The sequence below is a fragment of the Vipera berus genome (assembly GCF_964194415.1).
Source record: "Vipera berus genome assembly, chromosome: 15".
NCBI classification, from domain to species: Eukaryota; Metazoa; Chordata; class Lepidosauria; order Squamata; family Viperidae; genus Vipera; species Vipera berus.
In genome coordinates this window covers 9,685,233-9,703,880 of record NC_138218.1, presented here as the reverse complement: position 1 = coordinate 9,703,880, position 18,648 = coordinate 9,685,233, and the positions used below count along the sequence as shown (strand labels likewise).

Sequence of the window (18,648 nt, the reverse complement as noted above, 5' to 3'; positions counted from 1 at the left end):
GCCCATTGGCCGGCTGGAAGAGAGAGAGGCGGAGCGAAAGGTCGTCGCCCCGGAAGCGCTCGCGGGAAGCTTCCCATCCGGCCGGAGCGGCTGACAGGGGCGCGTTATGGCTTCGTCTCGCGTCTCCACGGTGGGTCAAAGGCGGGGGCGGCTGGGCTGGGCGGCGTCTGTTCGGCTTCGCGCTTGGAATATATGATGATGATAATAATAATAATAAACACAAATAGTCTCCCCTTCGCTCCAGCCGGTACCTTTCAAAGGTTGGACTACAATGCCCATTGACCACAGCCAGGGCCATTCGGGCCCAGGCTGGATAAAGGCGTGTTTCCAATGGCGGGGTAATACAACCCCCCCTTCTCTTATCCCGCTTCGTGGATCATGACAAGCAGGAGGCTGCTAAGAATGTATTAATAATAATTTTATTATTTTATTTTAATTCCATTCATATCCCGCCCTTCTCCGAAGACTATAAAAATAAATGCATATACATACAAACACACATATATACATATACGTATATATACATATACGTTTGTGTGTGTGTGCGTATGTGTCCTGTGCGCTCCCACAGGGAGGGTCTTCTCAGGGTGCCACCGGTAAGAGATTGCCGGCGGGTAACACCCAGGGATAGGGCCTTCTCAGTGGGTGCGCCTGCCCTTTGGAACCAGCTGCCAGTGGAGCTGAGGACTGCCCCCGACCTTCGGTCATTCCGCCGGGGCCTGAAGACCTGGCTCTTTGAGCTCTCGGGCCCAGGCTGAGGATTAATCTTATTTTAACTGGGGTTTTATTTAGGCAGGGACACATATAATTTTTTTAAAATTTGTTTACAACTTTTGTATTTTGGTTTTTTAATCACCCTGTAAACCGCCCTGAGTCCTTCGGGAAAGGGCAGTATATAAATGTAATAAAATAATATATAGATATAGATATAGATATAGATAGATATATAGATATAGATATAGATATAGATAGGACCTCAGAAAATATATATATATATATATGTGTGTGTGTGTGTGTGTGTATCTATCTATCTATCTATCTATCTATCTATCTATATGGGACGCGGTGGGTTAGGACGCTGAGCCTGTCGATCAGAAGGTCGGCAGTTTGGCGGGTCGAATCCCGAGTGCCGCGTAACAGAGTGAGCGCCTGTTACTCGTCCCAGCTTCTGCCAACCTAGCAGTTCGAAAGCACAGAAAAAATGCAAGTAGAAAAATAGGGACCACTCCGGTGGGAAGGTAACAGCGTTCCGTGCGCCCTTGGCGTCTAGTCATGCCGGCCACATGACCACGGAGACGTCCTCGGACAAGAATAAATACTAAAAAGAATAAATAATAACTATAATAATAAAGACTAAAAAGTTGGATGGGTGGAGAGCAGAGAGCAAAGGAGGGGAAAATGTGGAGTCTGCCATCAGTATGCTGGAATGTTGGACTACAACTCCCATCATACCCTTTTGGCAGAGGATGGACGTGAACACCTGGGTTTTCTTTGCAGGGGACAAAAACCAAGGCTTCCGATGATGGAGATGGCCCTCCTGCTAAGAAGGGCCCCATTTTCTATGGGAGCCTGGAGGAGAAAGAGCGCGAACGGATCCTGAAGGGCGAGTCGGGGATGATGGGCAAAGAAGCCGTCAAAGCAGCCATTGAGGCGGGCAATATCAACATCTCCACCGGTAAGAAGATGCCCAGTGCCCAGGAAAGCAACAAAGTTTGCGTTTTGCTTGTTTTTCCTCTCTCCTTTGGGTTTATTATGGGAAACATACAGCTGAGTATATGCAAAAGTCTGATGTTGACCATACAAATAACTAAAGCGAACTGATGCAAACCACGTCTGGCAGAACCTGACCTATACTGAATTTCTCCTATGGGTTAGGGGAAGTTTTTGACCTGGAAGACCACATCAGCGAGCGTCAAGCCGAAGTCCTGGCCGAATTTGAGCGCCGGAAACGGGCGAGGCAAATCAACGTTTCCACGGACGACTCCGAGGTCAAGGCCTGCTTACGAGCACTGGGAGAACCCATAACGCTGTTTGGAGAAGGGCCAGCCGAAAGGAGGGAGAGGTGAGGGTTGATATTTAAATTGAACTGACCCTCCTATTTTTTCCGTAAATCAAGAGCCTTTTACACATTCAGCATTTCCTTCTTGTCAGGCTGCGTAACATTCTCTCGGTGGTTGGTCCGGATGCCTTGAAAAAAAACAAGAAGGATGATGAAAAATCTAAGAAGTCCAAAGAGGAGGTGAATATGTTACACGGCTGCTCTTATTCTCACTTGGGGCTGAACGTTTAAATCCCTTTTTGTGTTCTTTGTCTCCACTTGTGCTGCCCTTCCGTTATGCCAGGCTGAGAATTTTTAACTGGGGTTTTTATTTTCAGGGACAATTTAATCTTTTTAATTGTCTTTTAACGTTTGTATTTTGTATTGGTTTGATTTTACACGCCCTGTAAACCGCCCTGAGTCCTTCGGGAAAGGGCGGTATATAAATCTAATAAATTAAATTATTAAATTAAATATAAAAGAACGGTCGCTTTGAATCCGAAGGGACCGAGAGTTTTGATCTGTGCATAAATCAGCAGCGATCGCTTGAGTTAGAGGCCTAATCAAAGTCGACCGTGGAAATGAGCGTCTCATGATTTTCCCCCTGGGGGTGGAATTACATAAGAATCCTCTCTGGAAAACATATTGCGCATCACTCCACTTCTGCAAAAAGTGTCGGTAATGTGTCTCTCACTTCTTTTGCAACTTGTCTTTCTTAGTATCAGCAGACGTGGTACCACGAGGGGCCAACCACCTTGAAGATAGCTAGACTCTGGATTGCAAACTACTCTCTTCCACGGTAAGACTACGAGTGAAAGGGAGAGGGCAGATTTCACTCCCTTCTAGCACTGATGGTGTTACCTAGCTAGGTCATGAAACGTCTGCAAGAAAACAATTCAACTCAGAGAGCAACAAGGACCCCACAGTCGTTGTCCTCCTCCTCCTCCTCCTCCTCGTCGTCCTCCTCCTCCCCACACACAGCTCAGAGAGCACAAAGGTTCCCATAGTAAGTTCAACCCTGAACTACAACTATTCTCTTTTACATGTAACACATTTCTCTTTTCTTTCTTGCGCAGAGCAGTGAAGCGACTGGACGAAGCCCGTTTGTTTAAGGAAGTGCCCGAAGCCACACGGACATCCCAGAAGCAAGAGCTTCACAAATCTCTGAGGGTGGGTAGCTTGAAACGAGTCCCCTCCCCACAAAAAGACAGAAGCTTTGCTTGGCTAGGTCTGCTTTGCGTCTAAATGTTGCATATTTCATCAGTGGCCCTTTTTTTGGGCTGGGAAAAAGAGACATTTACTCGCCCTATTGAGCAAAACCCAACATCGCAAATGTCTCACTTAGCATCAGAAACGTTGGGTTCTGTTGTGGTCGTAAGTCAAGGACCACTTGTATAAAAGTAAAACTTTATGCCTTCCAAGTCCTCCAGTAAATAGTTTTGAGGATGTAGCGTGAAGCATTTAGGAGTGAATGTTTTGTTTTTCCTACTCTTCTGGGTTCTCTTTTTCCACCCTCTCGCGCGTGCCTCTTAAATCCTTTGAAAAGATTATTATTTATTATTTAGCATACGGCATATCATATGCACGGACTAGCAATATACATTAATAATTCTTTTGAAAGAATCGGCAGCTTAATTCTTTCGGTACGCTTTCGTTTCCAGTCTCTGAATAACTTCTGCAGCCAAATTGGGGATGACCGTCCGATTTCCTTTTGTCACTTCAGTTCCAACTCCAAATTCTTGGCCACAGCCTGTTGGTAAGAAGGGTTTGTTGTCTTTTGGGGGTCACCTCAGGCAGGGGAGGGTCAAAGAATGGTTGAAGGGGGCACCCAGTTTAAAACCTGACGTTTATAGCATTGACCTAAACCTGCAAGTGATATAACCCGTTAATTTAAGATCATCTGCATTTTTACTGTACATTTTATATACTGTATATATATAGAGAGAGAGAGCATGAATAATTTACAGCAGTAAAGGGTCCTAGTCTTTTCCTTGTGGTCTCCTTTCCTTCTGCCCCCAGGAGCGGCCTGTGCAAGATATGGTCAGTGCCAGATTGCAAGCTTGTCCTCACTTTGAGAGGTACGGCATCTATCCCCTCTCCTCAGAGCCTGGTTCAGACCGGGCAAACAAACCTTGGGGCATCATGATTTGAACTGGCAGCTTTTTCACCTCTCCTAAGGGCATAATACCAACGTCGGCGCCATCGTCTTCCATCCCAAAGCAACCATCTCATTGGACAAGAAGGATGTCAATCTGGCGTCCTGCGCAGCCGATGGCTCTGTCAAGCTCTGGAGTCTAGAAAGGTTTGTGCAGAATTTTCTCCTTTGCTCTTTCCAATAAAGCCTCAGCATTTTTTTTATTTGATTTGATTTGATTTCTTTGGCCACCCATCTCAGCAAATGGGCAGCTCACGGTTCAGCTTTGGTGGTAAATAAAGTTTAATTGCTTTTCCCCCCCTTCTCCTCCTCCGACACTACTTCCTTCTAGCACTGATGATGTTACCTGGTTGGGTAATGAAATGTCTGCAAGAAAACCACCCAGCTCAGAGACCACCAAGGACCCTGCAGTCCTCCTCTTCCTCCTCCTCCTCCTCCTCCTCCTCCTCCTCTGCTCAAACTCCTCTCCCTTCTAGCACTGATGATGTTACTTAGTTGGGTGATGAAATGTCTGCAAGAAAACAACCCAGCTCAGAGAGCACCAGGGACCCCACACTCCTCCTCCTCCCCACACTCACTGATGCTGTTACCTACTTGGGTTATGAAATGTCTGCAAGAAAATAGTAAAAACCACCTTTATGATAGACCTGGAGCATGTGACACAGCCCTCCTCTTCCCTGTTTTCTTCTGCACCTTCATGGCGTCATTTTAGTTTTCATGGGACAATCTTGGTTTCTTTCAGCGATGAACCAGTGGCTGACATAGAAGGTCATACGGTCAGAGTGGCCCGGGTCACTTGGCATCCCTCTGGCAGATTTTTGGGCACCACATGGTAAGAAGGTCTCTGTCTCTCTACCTCTGCTAAATGACCGGGGTGAGGGGAGGATTGAAATTGTCCAGGCACTCCCTAGCTGGCCGAGGATACTGGGGTTGGTGGTCCCAGGGCATCCAGTTGAGGAAAGCTGGTATCTATAATTCTTCCTTAAATAGTGCTAGAGGACTTAGCACTTATATACCGCTTCATAGTGCTTTACAGCCTTCTCTAAGCACTTTACAGAGCCAGCCTATTTCTCCCCAACAACTTGGATCCTTATTTTGCCCATCTCAGAAGGATGGAAGACCGAGACAGTCTTGAGCCAGTCAGGATCAAACTCCTGGCTGTGGGGAGTGTTAGCCTGCAATGCTGCATTCTAATCTCCGCCCCCATGGCTCAGATCTAAATGGATAGATAGATAGATAGATAGATAGATAAATGATAGATAGATATAGATATAGATAGACAGCTAGATAGACACAGCGATAGACAGCTATAGAGAGATAGCTATAGACATACAGCTAGAGAGAGAGAGAGAGAGATGATAGAGAGATATAGAGAGATAGACACAGCGATAGATAGATAGACATACAGACAGACTTATATACCATGGGGGGAAATAGTTGCTGGACCTCTCCGAGATCTGCTGAGTTAATCTTTCTTACTTCTCCTGCGTAGCTACGACCACTCCTGGCGTTTGTGGGACCTGGAAGCCCAGGAGGAGATCCTCCACCAGGAGGGGCACAGCAAAGGGGTCTACGATATCGCCTTCCACGTTGATGGCTCCCTAGCTGGCACCGGGTAAGCTTCCACCTCTGTGCCAAGGCATCAGTTGGCCGAATGGGCTACTCTGACCTTCCCAGGCCAAGCGGAGCGGCTTCCTAAAGGCCAGCCTTCCGTCGGAACGGTCCCCACGGGTAGTCCTTGACTTATGACAGTAATGGAGACCAGAAGTGATCTTGCTAAGCAGGGTGGCTGGTAAGCGAGACACGTCTAATTTTATCACCTTTTTGGCCATGGCGGTGACGCAAATCCCTGCCGTCGTTCAGCAAATGTGGCTTCCCCCCATTGACTCGTGGAAAGCTGGCTGGGAAGGTCGCAAACGGCGATCAGATCTCTCTCTTTCTCTCTCTCTCTCTCAGATCTCTCTCTTTCTCTCTCTCTCTCTCTCTCTCTCTCTCTCTCTCTCTCTCTCTCTCACACACACACACACACACACATATGCCACTGTCATAAATACACGCCTGTTGCCCAGCGCCCAAATTTTTATCACGGGTCCACGGGGATGCCACGACGCTCATAAAGTGTGAAAAAAGCGAGTCATAAGTCACTTTTCCCAGTGCCGTTGTAACTTCGAACGAATGGTTGTTAAGTCGAGCACTCCCTGTATTTATCGGACGTGTTTTGGCTTTGTTCCAGTGGCCTCGATGCATTTGGCCGCGTCTGGGACCTGCGCACCGGCCGTTGCATCATGTTCCTGGAAGGACATCTGAAAGAGATCTACGGGGTCAGCTTCTCCCCTAACGGGTAAGAGCCACATCTTGGCGTGGATTACATGTTCCTACGTTGAGCAACTCAAGGGGTTGGCCATCCCCTGTGAAGCCCATCATAGCACCGGTCCTGGCCATCTGAAGAACCGACTCAGCCCAGGCAGATGGGCCCGTCCCACCAGCACTGGACGAAAAGGCACACTGCGGCTCCTGCTGGTCAAGGATTCGTAGCTGGTGGGGGTCCAGAGAAGGGCCTTTTCCGCCATGGCTCCTGCCCTTTGGAATAGTGTGCCCCTCCAAGCGAGATCCGATCCCACCCCTTTGGCCTTTGTAAGGGTCTGAAGACCCTGGGACCCTGCCAGCAGGTGCATCATTCTGGAGGTGGCTCTCAGGTTAAGAGAAGACCCCCACACACACCTCTCCCGGTGTGCATCTGGCTTCCTCCTTCCGCATCGTTTAATCCTAAATTATTATTTATTGTTTGCCGGCTTTTAATGTTTGTAAGCTGCCCAGAGTCGAGAGGGTCGGCGTGGAAGTCTAATAAATAAATAAATTTATCCTTCCTCTCCGCCTGCTTGAAGAGCCATGGTGGCGCAGTGGTTAGAATGTGGTACTGCAGGCTAACTCACTGCCCACTGCCAGGAGTTCGATCCTGACCGGCTCAAGGTCAACTCAGCTTTCTGTCTTTCCGAGGTCGGTAAAATGAGGACCCAGATTGTTGGGGGGCAAAAGACTGACTCGGTAAACCGCTTAGAGAGGGCTGCAAAGCACCATGAAGTGGTATATAAGTCTGTGGGCTGTTGCTACTAAGTGTTAAGGCCCAGTTTCACCCTTTCTCCTCCTCCCCCGCCCGTAGGTACCACATCGCTACTGGCAGTGGAGACAACACCTGCAAAGTTTGGGACCTTCGCCAGAGGAGGTGCATTTACACCATCCCGGCCCATCAGAATCTGATCACCGGAGTGAAATATGAACGTAAGTCTCCCCAGTAACAGTCCTGCAACAGGAGTCTAAAATCTGGACTCTGAAACTCAAAAGCATCCAACTTTTTGGAACGGCTGAGGGCCCGGCGGATGGGACGAAGACCTAGTTTGTTCCTAGAGGCCCGGCACGGCTAATTTTGCCTGATCTGAAGGAAAACTAAGCAGCCTGACGTCAAACTTGGTTAAACCGCTGGGAAATGTAGGCTAAGCTTCAAGTTGGGGGGAAAAAAACAACAACCACCTCCCAGCAGAAGGGCAGATCCCTTCTAGATACCCACTTCCATGCCGTGCTTAACATTTCAGACTAGAAATGTCCCCAGTCCTGCCTCAGACATAAAAGCCAGCTGGGTGACTTTGGACCAATCGCCAGGAGGCCGTGAGTTCCGGTCTCACCTTGGCCATGAAAGCCAGCTGGGTGACAAGAGAATTCTCGTCCGCCTTAAGCGTGAAAACTGGGTGCGTGACTTTGCGCCTATCAGCAGGAGACGCTGAGTTCTAGTCCAGTCTTAGGCATGAAACCCAACTTTGAGCCTGTCCCCCTCTCTCGGTCCAACCCACCTCACCGGGTTGTTGTGGGGAAAATGGGAGGAAGGCGTGAATACGTTCACCAGCTGGAGATTTATAAAAATAATAAAAGATGGGATACAATTTTTTTTTAAAAAAAATTAAGAACAACCTTCCCTCCATTAAGTTCTCCCTCCCTCACCCTCATTCTCTCCCCTTCCCCATTCTTGTTTTTCGCTGCTTGCAACAGCACCTACCCCGTGCTTTCCCAAGATCAGTTGCTCTCCCAAACCCCTTTCCGGATCACTTTTCTTTGTGCTTCCTTCCTTCCTTCTTTCCAGCGAATCACGGCAACTTCTTGCTGACCGGGGCCTACGACAACACAGCCAAGGTGTGGACCCACCCGGGCTGGAACCCCTTGAAGACCTTGGCCGGACACGAGGGCAAAGTCATGGGTCTGGACATTTCCTTGGACGGGCAACTGATTGCCACCTGCTCCTACGACCGGACCTTCAAGCTGTGGATGGCAGAATAAGCCGGGTACTTCCGCCAGCGCGGCCCTTCTCACGTCGTCCCCGGGGTGACCTGGGTTGTTTTAGGTCAGGGAAATCCGATCACAAGTGGCGTGCGGAGCCCGCAGACCATCCTCTTCCTCCTCCTCCTCCTGATGTGCTAGTGGCGTTCAAGGAAACACCCGTTTGAGAATCTATTTTTTTTTATACTCCTTCCCTGTCCGGTGGGCTCCAGATTCTCGCCATTGGGGGGCAGGGGGGACCCACACATTTCAGCTTGGGGTGGTAAAGGTTGTCTCCCCTGCTTTTGCTGATCCCTGGACACACACACACACACACACACTTCTGGGAGTTCCCCTCAAATAGAGGATCTTTGGACCTCTGTTTGTTTGGGAATAAGGTCCTTTTCTCTGTCGGGCAGAGATATATTTTTTTAAAAAAACAAGTGTATTAAAGCAAAATGGCTGCTTCTGTTTCAAAGTTCCCTCGTTTGCAGTTTGTCTTGTTACCTTAGTGCCCGATGACGTGTTCTGGTAGTCCTCAACTTACAGCCACTTGTTTAATGACCATAAGGACCGGCAGTTCCTTCCTTCTGTCCCTCTCCTCTCCTTTCTCCTTTCTTTCTTCCCTTCCCTTCCCTAGCCTTCCCCTCCTCTTCTCTCTTTCTCTTTCCTTCCCTTTTTTTGCACTTCCATCACCTGCTTCCCACTGCGCTTCTACCCCTTCGCCCTCCTTTCTCCCTTCGTGAGGTCAGGGCTGGGGGCAAATCACTCTCTCAACATCCAAACCAAGAAGGGGGATTTGGCCCACTCCTCTTTTCACCATTTCTTGAGGCTGTTTTAGTCCCTGATTTGCCAGACAGACTTTGTATCCCAAACCACAGCCTTTGCTTAGCCTGGGTCTGTAAAAGGTAAAGGTTTCCCCGCACACGCGTGTTAGTCGTTTCCGACTCTAGGGGCCGGTGCTCATCTCCGTTTCAAAGCCGAAGAGCCAGCGCTTGTCTGAGGACGTCTCCATGGTCATGTGGCCGGCATGACTAGACGCCAAAGGCGCACGGAACGCTGTTCCCTTCCCACCGGAGTGGTCCCTATTTTTCTACTTGCATTTTTTACGTGCTTTCGAACTGCTAGGTTGGCAGAAGCTGGGACGAGTAACAGGCGCTCACTCTGCTACGCGGCACTCGGGATTCGACCCGCCAAACTGCCGACCTTCTGATTGACAAGCTCAGCGTCCTAACCCACTGAGCCACCGCGTCCCACATACGACTATTTATTGTTGCCATTGCTTAGGGCCTGATGTAGGCAGGTCGGCAGCTGGCGTTTCCTAGGCTTAGTCCAGCCTCCTCTAAGTAACACACCCACCCTCTGAAGGGCCCACAGCCTGGCAATTAAACCAGCGGCCTGAAACTCTTTTTACTGCTCAAACAAAACGTGGACCTCAACATTGGTTTCTGATGCATTTTACCAGCGCAGGAGTTTCCCTCCCCCACGGTGGCTTTTCTGCTGAATTAGACTGTCCCTCTGCCACCCCACTGCAAACGTTCTGTTATTCTTGGTAGCAAATATAACAAATGTCGATGTTTACGCAGAGCCACGGCCAACAATTTCAACCAGCAGCCAAAAATACACAAACGTAAATACAAATGGAAGTGTTGGGTTACGCCCGGTAACAAATATACCCTGGAAGCAAATATCCCTTGGCCCACCAGACGGGACCTTGAAAACACCAGTGTTGTTTTAAACACTCTTTTGTTGTTGTTGTTTTAAAAAAAGAAAAATAAAGAGATTTTCTTCCAGCACTTTCCTCTTGCTGTTGCAGAAAATAACAAAAGGACAGATGAAGCCAACCATCCTTTTGTCTGAATTCAGCCTCTTTTTGCAACCCTGCCTACCTCTTCGCCCTAGGCAATCGACTTTTTTTTCCCCAAGTTTTTTTAATTAATTAATTAGATTTATATACCACCCTTCTCCCGAGGGACTCAGGGCGGTGTACAGGGCTATTAAAATATAACATACAAAAGTTAAATTAAATTAAATTTAGCCCCAACAAAATAAATTAAATTATGAAATTTAATACCCCAATCCCTCAGTCCAGGCCGGCAAGCTCGAATAACCAGGAAACCAAGCATCAAAGGGCTTCAGATGAATTTTGAGTGCTTTATGTGACTACTCCCTGCTCGTCGCTTCCTTTATGCACTCATAGGCAGGAACTTAGTGGATTTAGGCTACGTTAAGATCTCCTAATGGAATAATTTCCAGGCAGATCCTTTACCCTGTCTCGGTTCAGAAAAAAATAACTTTGAGGAGAAACTCGCTGTTAGGAGCCAAAGGTGGATTCCTTCCTGCCACACTCACCCTCCCCAATAAACTTAATTTCACCCCATCGGTTTGAACTCAGTGGCAGCATTGACCTGGTGGCTGAATTAGCCCACATCAAACAGGCCAGGTTTCCAGAACAGGCTATATTGCGAAATATAAACCTGCCCCCCCCCCCCAAAAAAAAACCTCTTAACTCTGCTCAAAACAATTTTACAAAGATGGATGAACGCATCTGCTAGGTACGCAGGACCTGGTGAACTTCATAATGTTTGGAGAGCCGGAAAGAGCGGCATTTAATAAATAAATGATACGAACCAGCCCAGCAGATGAAGGAGGAGGGGGGGAACCACAAATGTTTCTTTAATATGATTGATTCTCTGATTTCTCTCTCTCTTTCTCACGCATGGACACATACACCCTTTTGCATTTACAAACGCAGCATCTTAAGTACAAAGGCAAATTGAACTTGACCTTCCGTTAAGCATTGTTAGCAGAATAATAAAGAGTTGGAAGGGACCTTGGAGGTCTTCTAGTCTAACCCCCCTGCTCAAGCAGGAAAGCCAATACCAGTTCAGACAATCTCTTCTTGAAAACCTCTAAAGTTGGAGCACCTACAGCTTCAGGAGGCAAGTTGTCTCCTTGCCTCTTCTTGATCTTAAATCTGTTGGTTTTTGTTTTATTATTGGGTTGTTGTTTTTTTCAACCTGGGTAAGATAGGGTAGTGGCAAACTCTGGATTGGACGGTGTATGCTAGGAACTGCACCATTCACACATTCTGTAGTCTGTTCTCGGCCACGACGAAGGCGTTGGACCTAGGCAAAAAACCGTCACAGCGGTCATATTCCTCACCTCCTTGATCCCCAAATTCAGAAGCTGAGCATTTTAGGAAAAGATTTGATCCACCTTCCCAAAATACTTTCCAGCTTCCTCTGTTCCCAGGCCCTGCGGGGGAACCCCCCCTCCCTCCCTCCCCCCCCCATGAAACCAAAAGCAAGTTTCAAGCTCTGCTTCTCCCTCATCCCAAACCAGGGAAAAAGTTTTTCGTCCAGAAGACAGAGAAGACGAGTAGCAAAGTCACGCTTAAGATAATGACCATCAAGTACGTGAAGATCCGAAGGTGCGGGTTCCGGATGCACTCTCGGAGAAGGGAACGCCGGGGAACGGTGGGGGTGCTGGCAACGGTCGCCGGCTGGGGGCTCTCAGGGTAAGGCTGGGTGCTGAGTTCGAGGTCCACGCCCAGGTCTAGGGTGTAGACCCTGGGTTGCCGGAGGAAGTACCTGGTCTTCCGCTGCTCCTTCAGACATAGTTGCCGTCCTTCCAGGATGATGTGGTTGGGCTCCAGGCCCAACTTGTGCAAGATGGTGAGGTCGGTGGGCAGCTCCGTCACCTGTTGGTTAGCCGGCAACATGGTCAGGCAGCGGCAGAGAGGGCAAGGCAGCTGGCTCCGGGTGGTGGAGATCAGGCTGAGGTGCGCCAGGCACTCAATGCAAAAGGAATGGCCGCATCGTAGGAGTTTGGGGGTCCGGAAAACGTTATCGTAAGCGTTCCAGCAGACTGCGCATTCAGAGACCAAGCTTGGCTCCTGGTCTAAATTTTTGGCCATGGCTGTTTTGCTTGAAAAGTCAGAAGGGGCTGTCTCCAGCGCCATAGAACCGCTCCGCATGTGAAGAGTTCAATTATGGACTTTTTATTGCTCACGCCCGATTCACAGCAATCTTCCCAGACTGGATTAGATAAGGCTCAACGGCATCTGAGAGGGATCAGACTTTGCCGCCTTGTGCCCATGTAAGGATTCCAGACTAATTCCCTGCTTGACTCCTCCAGTTTGGCCGGTCTCTCTTTGACAGCCCTGATGTTTCTTAAAATTACCTCGGAGGCTGGAAAGAGCCAGCAGGAGCGTGGCGGATCAATTTCACGGCATCCTGGGGTATGTGGTGGGATTGCTGGACAGACTGAAGCCCCCTTTTCTTAAAGCGCTCAAAATCCACCGCTGGAGCGAAAAACAAACAAACAGAAAAGTTAGAATAAGAAGGCTGGGCATGCGTGAAATCTCACGGGACGCTCGAATTACCCAGTTGCTATTTATATAGCGCTATCTAAGGACGTAATGCGTTACAGAATACAGCAAGCTGCTGTCCCCTGGGACGGAGAGTCAGAGATGTGACCGCAGAGATAAGAGAGGAGGCGGAAGGTGCATTTTTTTTTAAAAAAAGTTTCTAGCCCTCATGACACAGGCACCCTTGGTTTCTCCAGTTTGCTCAGGAACTTAGGCAAATGGTCCTTGACTTGAAGTTAAAACGGGCCTGAAAAAAAGTGACTTACAAACAGTTTCTTACAGGACGTTTGCACGCGATTCACTTAAGAACCGCCCAACTGGCTTAGTGACTGCAGTGAGTTACTTCACAAACCGTGGCCAAAAGGTTGCAAAACCCGGTGCACCTCAGTTTAACCACCACATTGCTTTACAACAGAAGTTTCAGTCCTTAACTGTGGTCGTAGGTGGGGGGGGGTCTGTAAGTACTCAGGTTTCTTGTTCACTCAGTTGCAGTCCGTTGTGCCCAAACGCACAGCCTCCTTCCTCCACTTTAAAACACCCCAAGGCCATCATGAGCACCCTTTACACAAGGTGGGTGTCCGAAAAATGACAACCTGTCTACAAATAATTATCCACCCAAGACAAGGCTTGTTGAATTTCAAAGATTGGTTTTTCTGGGATGTCCCTGGGAGTCACCAAGCAGCTTTTAAATTCTGCACCATTAAACATCAGAGAACATTGGAAGCAGCCTTCAAAACAAGCCAGTCTTGTCTAATCATATATCAAAGTCAGCATATTTAGAGACGGCCAGCAGATTTCCAGATCTTTTTAAGCCTTGAACCCGGAACCTTTCTTGTGCACAACAAAGGCATTCACACTGAGTTATGCTCTCTGCCTTCTCTCGCAAGCCACCCCCTTGAACTCGATTTCAATCACAATTTATTGCGATGGGAAATGTTTCTGGCTTCCTTCTGCGACACTCTCTTGCTCCTTTCATCCTCCTCCTTCCCGCCCGCCGGCCCTCAAAACTGCCCCTGTCTGACGTGAAAGGTTTGCCCAGATCCCCTTGGAAGCCTTTTTCCTCAATTTGGTCAGCGAGATTTCTGCTGTAAACAGCCTTCCTAAAAGGATTTCTTGCTGAAGATTTAAAAAAACGGTGTGATTGCAATTGATCTCCAGAACGCCTGCCTGCCTCGCTCTCACCGCAGATCTTAACCCTAGGGGGGACACCTCCCTCCCGGAGGCTCACCCTACACAAACCTTCCCCCCCCCCAAAAAAAAATATTCAGCTCACCTTGCCAGTTGCATCCTCTTCATTCTTGCATCTCCGTCGTGCTAGATTTTGGGGGATCCCGGGGAGAAGTTCTCCAGGATGCACAAAGAGAGGCAAGGCCTCCTTTCTTGGAGGAGAGGGAAAAGATCCTTTCCCCCCCCCCCCCACACACACACACCACCTCCTTCACGCCAAGGTCCTTGTCTACCAGCGTTCCCCCAGGGCTTGCCCAAAGCTGGGTTTTCAGTCCTGCAAGACCGGGAGGCAGCTGTTGTTTACCACCAGAAGCCAAGGAGACAACAGCACGGAAAGACAGTCTGGCTTGTCGGAGGCTGCTATGGAGATGGGAGACCTTGCTCGCAGCTTGGAGCTGTTGGCAGTGTCCCCTACAGGGATGAACAGAGGTTCCCCCACACACACACCTTGGAAAAATATTGGTCTGTAGAAGCTGCCTGCCTTCTGATCAACCTGACGTCCACTCAGCCGAGCCAGCGAGAAGGGCAACCTGTTCTGTCGGTTTACAAATTCTGGGTTAGCCCCATTTGCATTTCAAGCAGAGAAGAAACGGAGTTCCAAATATTTCTCTCTCTCTCTCTCTCTCATTCTCTCTTTCTTTCTCTCTGTCTCTCTCTCCGAGTTGAAGTCCGTACATTTTAAGGGGGCCAAAGTGGAAGACACACTGCTCTAGGGTAATTCTCTTCGGCAGATCCTCACAACCAAGAAACCTGTTTTAAGGTCCGCTCTTCCACCTTTATTTCATGGGAAAGGAAAGGACAGCAGACGTAGCATAAGCCTCCTCTAGCACACCAACCCGCTTTCCAAATATTGCTCAAAGGTGATGAAGAGGACAAGAAAGTTCTCCTGGTCAACCATCATCTTATTTGTTCTCCTGTCGGGATTCAAGCTCAGAATTCCAGAGATCAACGGAGGAATCGATCTCTGCAGCAGGAACCTCTCCCAGATCTGCTCCACACCATTCCCCAGGAGGGCAATTGTCTTCTCGGTGGCTTCCCCTTTTCCATTCAGCAGACTTTGCGTGGACACCACCAATCCACTCAGGAGACTCTTCTCTGCCCGAAGAACCTTGACGCTAGTGATCGCCCAGGTCCTGTTTTCAGAAGAACCCATCAAAGGAAACCAAGGGCTGGTTGAATCCAGAAACCCGACACCTATGGATTCTGCCTGAGTCAGTAAGGACAGCATCATTTTGCTGAAGCAGAGGAGGGTCTGGCTGGCGTCTCCAGGGCCAGTTCCAACCAGGATCCAAGGCTCCTCCAGGTTAGACTTCCCCAACGGGTTGCAAACATATCGCAGGACTGTCCTCCAGGTTGACTCCAGTTGGTTTGGGAAAAAAAGTTGAAGAGATTGGACAACCTCCTTGGGCAGACAAACACTGTGGGGACCCAAGGCCTTGAGATCCCTCAAAGGAAGGTGGACAGTCTGGTGACAAATTAGGACCATTGAAACGGAGACAAAGACAAGGGCCAGGAAAACTGCCAGGGAGATGGAAGGGAGACAATCAGATTCCTGAGGCTGCCAGGCTGGATTTTCCGAACATCCAGACTGCCCAGACTTCTCATCTCTCTGGTCCTCAGTGTGCTTCCTAGCTCCACAACAAAGTTCTGGCAAGTTCCTGTTGTCCATATAACTTTCATCATCCCTTCGTCTCTCCTGCATCTCTCCATCTTTTAGCACAGAGGAAGGGAAAGAACAACAATGCAACTATCATAAGTTTGAACACAAAAGCAGGACGAGATCCTTGAAATTGAATTGAATTGAATTGATTAAATTTATATGGTGGCGTTCTGTATCGAGACGCAGTCTCTCACTGCTGATCACCCCCTGCCAAACTCTTTCAGAAAGCTGCTTGCAAGGAGATAACTAAGCCTTCAAGGAACGGGCTAGTCTAGAATTGTTTCCTGATAAGCTAGCTTTCTGGATGCAGGATGCGATTCCATACTTTATACGAAAAGTCAAAGTTTGGGCACGGACATATCCAGCTGTTCTCAGCTGTTGGAAAACCAAAAGTAATTTGGTGATGTTTATGCCTTTCAACTGCACAGCCTCTTGTATAGCAGGGAATTCCACAAGTGGAGAAAAACCCCTCTAGCCATTAACCAAGAAATTGCTAAGTGACAATGGCTACTTACTGTCCGCCAAGCAATCCAACATTTCCTCTGTTTACAAAGTTCTGCTGATCGTCCGACTCCTATTAAAACCAAGGAGAGGAAAGATTAGCCAAGCAGATTCCACTAGCAGTTTCTTGCAGCCGAAGAATGAATCTCTGAAGCTTAATCAACATTTTCCTAGGGCAGAAGTCAATTGCAATTATATTTTTATTTTATTTTATGAGGCATCCTTGGTGCTCTCCGAGCTTGTTTTTCTTTTTCTTTTCTTGCAGACATTTTATTATACTAGCACTGGTGATGTTTTCTTATTTATTTATTTATTTATTTAGATTTATATACCGCCCCTCTCCGAAGGGACTCGGGGCGGTGTACAGGGCAATTAAAACTATAAATAACACATAATGTATAAAAATTAAAATAGAATTAAATCGAATAGCCCTAAACAAAAACACATTCTAAAATTTAAAATTTTTTAAAATTTAAAATCTAAAATCCCAGTCCCTCAGTCCAGGCCGGCAAGTTCAAATAGCCAAGTCTTCAGGTCGCGGCGAAACGAGCGAAAGTCGGGAGCCATACCTGGTTTGGTAATGAAATGTCTACAAGAAAGCCACCGAGCTCAGAGAGGCCCTTGATTTCAGCTCTGAGATACAAATATTCTCCTTAACTGGTATTTTATTTATTTTTATTTTAAAAGCCACCCACGCTTTATGCATAAAGATTATTTTGTTGGGGGAACTTCGGCGCTCTATAATCTCTGTCCCCGATAACAGCAAAACTGCCAAATCTCCAAAAACGTCAAACGTTTAGAGGCCAAGGGTGAGTGTGTCCTTAAATTAAGCTCCAAGGCGAAGAACTGGAAAATTTACTCAGCTGCTCAACTTTGCTCCAGCCGACTTCCTGCTTCTCCCTTCTTTTAAAATTCATATTTTAATTGATGGCAGGCTAGGTGCTTTGAGGGACCGTAACATTTTGACCTCGGCTTAAGTCCGACAAACTCGTCCGTGGCTACTTCTGAGCAGGCGTGAAGTGTATTTTTTCATCCACGTTGCTTACTAGGTCCACATTCCCTCCCCAAATTCAGTACACCCTAGAAAGAAATCCTGCTGGGTCCCCATTCCTAAAGCCCTCCATCCAGACTTCCTCAGCTTCATTAACTAGCAACCTCCTCATATGGGCTGGGTGAAGTCTTCAGTCAGGTCCTCTAGTGTAGATGAGATAGGCAGGCAGGTATGTTACTCTGCACTTCATAGTCTTCACTCAGGTCCTCGTGTACAGCTTAAGTAGATAGGCATAGATATAAACCACAGTACTGTGCATTGTGAAGTCTTCACTCAGGTCCACCACCCTCTCTCTCTCTCTCTCTCTCTCTCTCTCTCTCTCTCTCTCTCTCTCTCTCTCTCTCTTCCTCCCCTTAAAATATAAATTACTATCCACCATGAAGTCTTCACTAAGGTCCTCACAAATTAAATAGGCATAGCTATAGGCTACACTAGTGTACATTATGAAGTTTTCACTCAAGTCCATTCACACACACACACACACACACACACGTGTATATACACACAGAGAGAGAGGAACACACAAAAAAACAAGGAAACACAAATACACAAAAAACCACACAAAATCACATACATAGTAACACACACAAAGACATAAACTGAAAAAGAAATAAAAAGACACAACAAACACAAAGAAAAGCAACACACACACAAAATGACGTAAGAGGAAGACAAAAACAAAAATACAAAGGAATACAGAGACAAAAAACAAACAAAACACACACACACGCGCACACACACACACAAACACAAAACCAGAGTTATGTCTTTACTCAGGCCCTCTTTCACCCTGCCCTTACATCATTTATTTACCATTTAATTTTCTCTCAGTTCCTCATGCATGGATTAGATATCAATATAAATTAGCCTCTCCAAGATGAGCTACTGTGTATTATGAAGTCTTCACTCAGGTCCACATCTCTCTCTCTCTCTCTCTCTCTCTCTCTCTCTCTCTCTCTCTCTCCCCCCCCCCCTATTAAAGCTATATATTTCTCTCCATTGTGAAGTCTTCACTCAGGTCCTCAAGTATACATTAAATAGATAGGCATAGATATAAGCTACATTACTGTTCATTGTGAATTCTTCACTCAGGTCCACGTCTCTCTCTCTCTCTCTCTCTCTCTCTCTCTCTCTCTCTCTCTCTCTCTCTCTCTCTCTCTCTCTCTCTCTCTCTCTCTCTCTCTCCCCCCCATGGAGCCTTTAAAAAAATCCTTTGAAGCTGCCTAATTTTTTGCTAGGTTTTTAACCTCTAAGAATGGGATCCTATTGGGCAGCCTGTCCCGGAATCCTCCCTGGAGCAAAGAGGGGGGGGGGAAACAACAACCCACAGCATTAGCAC

The 18,648-nt window shown here is 47.6% G+C and overlaps 2 protein-coding genes across 2 annotated transcripts; one reads left to right on the top strand and one right to left on the bottom strand.

Annotated features, from left to right (window-relative positions):
• Window positions 1–59: 59 nt before the first annotated feature.
• PRPF4 (pre-mRNA splicing tri-snRNP complex factor PRPF4) lies at window positions 60–8,979 on the top strand. The gene is made up of 14 exons (XM_081340032.1): window positions 60–130; window positions 1,498–1,675; window positions 1,876–2,062; window positions 2,152–2,239; window positions 2,758–2,837; window positions 3,115–3,208; window positions 3,700–3,794; window positions 4,058–4,116; window positions 4,217–4,340; window positions 4,936–5,025; window positions 5,686–5,808; window positions 6,427–6,534; window positions 7,354–7,472; window positions 8,326–8,979. Exons 1-14 carry the CDS (start codon window positions 107–109, stop codon window positions 8,517–8,519), a joined length of 1,563 nt encoding a protein of 520 aa, XP_081196158.1. The 5' UTR covers window positions 60–106; the 3' UTR covers window positions 8,520–8,979.
• A 2,839-nt stretch (window positions 8,980–11,818) lies between these two features.
• Window positions 11,819–12,417, bottom strand: RNF183 (ring finger protein 183; the record flags this gene model as incomplete). The annotated part of the gene is made up of 1 exon (XM_081340069.1): window positions 11,819–12,417. The coding sequence occupies one exon, from the start codon at window positions 12,415–12,417 to the stop codon at window positions 11,830–11,832; it is 588 nt and encodes a 195-aa protein (XP_081196195.1). The 3' UTR covers window positions 11,819–11,829.
• Window positions 12,418–18,648: the final 6,231 nt, after the last annotated feature.

Coding starts and splice junctions, on each gene's coding strand:
- PRPF4 (XM_081340032.1), top strand. CDS start 107: ATGGCTTCGTCTCGCGTCTCCACG. Junction 2,838..3,114: donor GCAAACTACTCTCTTCCACG/GTAAGACTACGA, acceptor TTTCTTGCGCAG/AGCAGTGAAGCGACTGGACG. Junction 7,473..8,325: donor CACCGGAGTGAAATATGAAC/GTAAGTCTCCCC, acceptor CCTTCTTTCCAG/CGAATCACGGCAACTTCTTG.